Source organism: Mesoplodon densirostris, chromosome 1, assembly GCF_025265405.1.
Source record: "Mesoplodon densirostris isolate mMesDen1 chromosome 1, mMesDen1 primary haplotype, whole genome shotgun sequence".
Lineage (NCBI taxonomy): Eukaryota > Metazoa > Chordata > Mammalia > Artiodactyla > Ziphiidae > Mesoplodon > Mesoplodon densirostris.
In genome coordinates this window covers 169,441,957-169,448,425 of record NC_082661.1, presented here as the reverse complement: position 1 = coordinate 169,448,425, position 6,469 = coordinate 169,441,957, and the positions used below count along the sequence as shown (strand labels likewise).

At 43.7% G+C, this 6,469-nt stretch overlaps 1 protein-coding gene across 1 annotated transcript; it reads left to right on the top strand.

The window, feature by feature from the left end:
• Positions 1-4,492: 4,492 nt before the first annotated feature.
• Positions 4,493-5,336, top strand: LOC132485158 (dnaJ homolog subfamily C member 5-like). Its single transcript, XM_060091649.1, has 2 exons — positions 4,493-5,110; positions 5,184-5,336. The coding sequence occupies exons 1-2, from the start codon at positions 4,621-4,623 to the stop codon at positions 5,288-5,290; spliced, it is 597 nt and encodes a 198-aa protein (XP_059947632.1). The 5' UTR covers positions 4,493-4,620; the 3' UTR covers positions 5,291-5,336.
• The last annotated feature ends 1,133 nt before the right edge of the window (positions 5,337-6,469 follow it).

Here is a 6,469-nt window from a genome sequence, read left to right as displayed (position 1 = left end):
CACCCATCAATAATGTGTAGGGGGATCCTGATCCATGACTCCTCTAACAATTGGCACTGTCAGGCTTCATTTTGAAATTTTATTTTTAAAAATGGAATTTCATTGGGATCTTGATTGATATTTTTATGGTTCTAATGAAGATACATTGTTTAAAATGTTTAGCCATGTGTTTTCTTTTGTTTGAAATGATGCTCATTTATTTTGCTGACTTTTCTATTCGATTTTTCTTATTGATTTTAAGAGTTATTTATATATTTGAAACTAATCTTTTGTAAATTATACATTTTAAAAATCCTTTCAGAATTTATAATCTGTCTTTTACTTTCCTTAAAGTAAAATGATAAATAGAATTCCTTAACATTATTATATTCAAATTTATCCATTTTATGGATAATATATTTATTTATAATAAATTCAAACTTGTTCTGGAGATTAAAGCAAGTTGTCAAATGACAAGCACATACAAAATTAAAATCCATAAAATAGTGAGTTCTTTGTCAGAGCTCTTGCTTAAGCAATGAAAAAAGGACACAGACAAATAATGAAAGAGAAAAAAATGTAAGAATTTGCAAAACTGTCTACTCTCTCCAGCAATTTAAAAACATGAGAATTAATATTCTGTGATTAGTCCTTGTCAACTATCAAAATAACCAACATTCAAAAAATGAAAATATTCACAGTGGATGAGGATTTATTGAACAGGTAACCTATTACTTTGCAGCTGGAAGTGTGGTCCATAAACCAGTCATGTTGGCATCACCTGAAAACTTGTTAGAATTTCAAAATCTCAGGCCACACCCAAGACCTAACTGAATCAGGATCTGTATTTTAACTACATCCCCAGGTGACTCATATGCACATTAAAATTCAAAAAGCACTGGCCAAATACTCTACTTTTGAGACTGCAATATATTACAATGACTTTGGAAAATAATTTAACAATATTTTCTTTTTTACCAGTAAGAATTTTATTTATTTATTTATTTATTTATGGCTGCATTGGGTCTTCGTTGCTGTGTACAGGTGCTTCTCTTTGTTGCGGTGTGCAGGCTTCTCACTGCAGTGGCTTCTCTTTTTGCAGAGCACAGGCTCTAGGCGCACGGGCTTCAGTGGTTGTGGCATGCGAGCTCAGTGGTTGTGGCATGCGAGCTCAGTACTTGTGGCTCATGGGCTCTACAGCACAGGCTCAGTAGTTGTGGTGCACGGGCTTAGTTCTTCCATGGCATTTGGGATCTTCCTGGACCAGGGCTCGAACCCGTGTCCCCTGCACTGGCAGGTGGATTCTTAACCACTGTGCCACCAGGGAAGTCCAGCAATATTTTTAAGGTAAAGTACCTACACAAATCTGTTCGTGGCAGTGCTATATATTATAGGAAAAATATCTCAAATGTATGGAAACTGCTAAAAATCAAACCATCCATGTGATTATACCTTTATATAGCTAATTAATACAAATTTATGGATAATGCTTATGTGACCAGCTACAAAATTACATATACAGTATAACAGAAGTATGATTAACACTTTTTACCAGTAAATTTTATGTGTATATTTCACAGATTATTTTAATAAAGTTTAATGGATGGGAGAGGTTTTAAATAAAAGAATACTAAGAGCCCGACAAAAATATGAAATTAAATGTACTGTATGCGGTATTAGTGCTGGATCGCTCTGTCTGTCTGGGAGTCTCCCTTTGCTTCTCCAGTCTTTCACACATTCTGATTTTGAGTCTCACAATCTACTTAATAGTCTGTTGGCACTTTATCCATGTGTCACTTACTGGTTCTTGGATTACATTCTTCCTCTTTGTATGACACTTCTCACTGCTTTCCTGGCAACAGACCTTACTAACCTTGGCTCCAAGATGTAAAAATTGGTCCTATGCCCTCTCAGGAAGCTCTACTGATGAGGCATGATACCCTATGCACCATCCTCTTTCTGGATTAGACACATGAGTGCCGTACCTGAAAGAAATTGGTTGCTAAACCCAAAAGAATGGAAATATAATAATGTTATTTATTATCAGGCTTGAGAAACTAAGATCAGAAAACCAGGGTGAATGGTGCTGTATCTGGATCTGCAGAAATGAGTCTAATTCTGAATAAGGCCAACTTTTAAAATGTGTCATTACATTCTACTTCATGTAGACCACCATTCACACTTCATTAACCATTGGAGTGGATCTAATTTCCCTCTCTTCTTAATTAGGCTGGAAGGTTTTGTGCCATGTTTTATGGGGTTTAAGAAAATCTGAGTCCTCCTGAATTATGGGGTTGGACAGCAAGGATTGCCTAACTACATAAGAAAAACCAGAACAGTTCCATAAGCCTTTCCAACTTAGAGAGCTTTTTCCCTCTTTAAATAATTGACAAGAACTTTCACACTAGACAGGCTTTTTCAGCTTCTGCAGATCTAATAAAGGTGAATGAAGACTGTATGGCCACAGTAAAGCAGAGAAACGGACAGATAAGAAAATAGAAGTAGTTCAACAGCTCAAATAACAATTCTTTCTGTAGAGAAAGGAGAAATGGTCATAAAAAATAGAGGCTATAAAACAACGAATGTGCTAAATTTTTAACATCATTTCTATGGAGCAATGATAAATGAGGGTTTTGCATTTACAGAAAAATCACTAATACTTTCCAATGACATTTTATGGTTAGGATGTGCAAGTTTATAGGACTTACTCCATTGTTATTAAGCCTTCTGTTTAAGGCTGTTGCCTACATATCTCCAGGTCTGCACAGTGAAGAAAAAGAATTTCCCTTTCACAATGCAAGAAGTTATCTCAAATAACTTATATGTTTCCATCAGCAGATTTCATTGACACTGATGGCAATATTCAGATCAGATATAGGAAAGAAAGCACACTGTAATGGGAAAAAAATCAACCAGACCAGGAGTCAAACTTATATAGAACAATTCTCTCCCTTATTTCTCTCTCTCTCTCTCAGTCTCTTTCTGTTTCACACACACACACACACACACAAAGCCGTGACAATTGATTTGCCAATTTCTTTACATTTTTAATAAGTTAAAAAGCAGTAGTGTATTAATGTGTGATTGTTATAAAAACTTAGAAAATAAAGATATTCTAAAGGGAAGTAAGATGAAATAAAAATCGTTTAAGATGCCACCACTTCAGAAATAAGCATTATTAACATTTACACATATATTTTTCAAGATGTGTATACACACTTACGGGACTTTATTGTAAACAATATTTTTTACACATATTGACTTTTTAAATACAATAATAAAAGTGTTTCGGGGCTTCCCTGGTGGCGCAGTGGTTAAGAGTCCGCCTGCCGATGCAGGGGACACGGGTTCGTGCCCCGGTCCGGGAAGATCCCACATGCCGCGGAGCGGCTGGGCCCACAAGCCATGGCCGCTGAGCCTGTGCATCCGGAGCCTGTGCTCCGCAAAAAAAAAAGTGTTTTATGTTCATTAAACTATACATTATTATTATCAAGAGTTGCATATGTTTCATTGTGTGAACGTATCACGCAGTTCATAATTTCTCAAATATTTGACGTTAATATCGTTTCTAGTCTTTAACACTGCTGGTGTACATTTGAATCAACGCTTGATATTAACATTCTTTTTAACTTTTAAATCTTCAAGATAAAAAAATATGTGGATTATTTTAGTTTAAACTTTTACAGAATAAAAATTAGTGTACATTTTTGCTCTTTTATTATTATTTTTGTGAATGTCTATTAAACAGTTCTGTCCATTTTTCTACTGATTATGGTTTTTGGTGTGAAATCCATGGGTTAAAAATACTAATTCACCACTCATATTGAAAAAGTAATATGAACACAAATTTATGGCCAATAAGAAAGTAGGCATGTGTGATCTCTGAACAGTGAAGTAATATTTTTGTGAAAAGTCTTCTGTTTTATGACTCAGCATATTTTTCTAAGGGAAATAAACTCAAAGGAAAGAAAAATATGAGTGATCTGTTCAGAGTAAAATAAAACTTTGGTGAAAATGCATCTATACTAGTATATAAAATAGGAATTAAAATTAAGGAAAAAACAAAAATGGCTCTATGTAAGAAACTCCATTAATATTCTGAAATGACAATAAATATTTGAAAATGTAAACATAAATTCAATATTAAGAACAGAAAATGATTAACAAAAAAATTGCCAAGAAAAGAAATCTCAGAGGCTACGTAATGTGGAGACAAAGCCTTGAGATCAAAATAAAGAGACCTGAGTTAACTTCCAGACTTCTGGGTAAGACTCAAGCAAGATGACATCAGTTGTAACAAATGTACCACTCTGGTGGGGGATGTTGATCATGAGGAAGGCTATGCATATACGGGGGCAGGCAGTATACAGGAAATGTCACAATCTGCTGTGAACCTAAAACTGCTCTAAAAAAAAATAAAGTCAAAAAATAATAAAAAAGGAACAAGAAAGAAGAAAGTTAGGCCGGTGCTGCTCCCGCGCCCTCTGCCGCTGCCCCAACCGCCGTCTCCGCTGCCGCCGCCGCCGCCGGGTTCCGAGGCGTAGCCCCGGCTGAGGAGCTCGTCGGCCGGCTGCCCAGCAGCGCCGCGCAGGGAGGAGCGGAGCCGGCGGGCGGGCGGGCAGGCGAACAGACTAGCCTGCCATGGCAGACCAGAGACAGTGCTCACTCTCTACCTCTGGGGAGTCCCTGTACCATGTTCTGGGGCTGGACAAGAACGCAACCTTGGATGACATTAAGAAGTCCTACCGGAAGCTGGCCTTGAAATATCACCCTGACAAGAACCCAGATAACCCAGAGGCCGCAGACAAGTTTAAGGAGATCAACAACGCCCACGCCATCCTGACGGACTCCACGAAAAGAAACATCTACGACAAGTACGGCTCGCTGGGGCTCTACGTGGCTGAGCAGTTTGGGGAGGAGAACGTGAACACCTACTTCGTGCTCTTCAGCTGGTGGGCCAAGGCCCTGTTTGTGTTCTGCGGGCTCCTCACCTGCTGCTACTGCTGCTGCTGCCTCTGCTGCTGCTTCAACTGCTGCTGCGGGAAGTGCAAGCCCAAGGCACCTGAGGGCGAGGGGACCGAGTTCTACGTGTCCCCCGAGGACCTGGAAACGCAGCTGCAGTCCGACGAGAGGGGAGGGCACTGACACTGTGCGGCAGTGTTTGTGGTGGCGGCGGGACGGTTGGGGTGTGAACGTGGACGCCGGAGAGGCTGCAGACACGCCAATCGTCGTCCAGCCGGCGTCCGCCACGGAGACCACCCAGCTCACAGCTGACCCCCACCCCAGCTATCACACCGATGGGTTCAACTAAATTCAGGAGAAGCTGTGATTCGAGGGTCAGTCAGCATCCAGCCAGTCGACCTTAGAATCATGGACTGTAGTCCCAGAGGTGGGGCGGGAGCCGCCCTGGCCCCGGGAGGGCAGCGCCAGCCCGCCTCTGTGCCCACCCACCCGCCGATCCCTGACACACGAAGTGCGTAGCATGCAGTGTTTAAAGCAGTTTAGCTACGGTCTTCTTCTTCTGTTGTTTCCTTTTTTAATAGCATGTGCGGGGTTACGTTCCATGTCTGTCTGTGTTGTGAGCGTGTTGCGGCCAGGCCGCATTCCCCGGATGTGGGGCCACCTCAGGGCTCTCGGGCAGGTGGACACAGCGGTTGGACGGCCCGTGTGGTCCCTCGCAGTCAGGCGGGCTCGGGCGGGACGGCACTCCGTTCCCCGTGCCCATAGGGGCCTGAGGCAGGTGCTGCCTGGCTGGAGCCGTGGGGTCTGCTCCCTGCCCCGTGCCTGCCAACCATGTGGCCACAGGCAGGGCCTCTGGACTCACCTGCCAGGAAGGAGCTGGGCCCACTCTCCCAGCGCCGGGGCGTTTCTGTGGCATTCGTACCAAGGACTGTCTGTGCGGGACCCGTTCAACCCCGTCTGCTTAGCCTGTGGCAGTTGTTTCCCACGTCTGACCTGAGGCCCCTGTGCTTCGAGTATGCTCCCTCCCGGGCGGGAGACGTTCCTACACGTCCCCAGGCCACGAGCTGGATGGAAGGGGCCCCTCCCGCAGCCCCCATTCTCCCCTTCCCTGCATCGTCCTCCACATTCCTTCAGGCCCACCTGGCCTCTTGGTAATGCTTTTTGAACCTCTAAGAACCACAGATGGCAGCAGTGGCCCAATCAGTGGTGGTCAGAGGGGCTGAGAGGCCAGGCTGCCGGTGGCGAGTGGGCTGCACAGCCCTCCCCTCTGTGCCTCCCAGAGCTCTCACCCACCCGCTCTCCTCCGACTGCTCCCTTTGGCCGTCGTTGATGGTTTGGGCAGAGCTGGAGACGTCGGGTTCACGGAGAAAGGACCAGCTGGACCAAAGGCACACTCTGGACAGAGGGTTGGGTCCCCAAGTGGCCCTGGTGCCCTTGGGCTCGTTAGCCTGCAGCCAGACCACGGAAGCCCCGCTCACCTCTGTCCGTGCACCGTCTGTGGGCTGTTGGGAGCCAGTCTGTCTTGTCC

Excerpts from the sequence above, each read along its gene's own strand:
- LOC132485158 (XM_060091649.1), top strand. The coding sequence starts at position 4,621 with ATGGCAGACCAGAGACAGTGCTCACTCTCTACCTCTGGGGAGTCCCTG. Across the intron at positions 5,111-5,183 it reads GCAGCTGCAGTCCGACGAGA|GAGAGGCTGCAGACACGCCA; the intron begins GGGGAGGGCACT and ends ACGTGGACGCCG.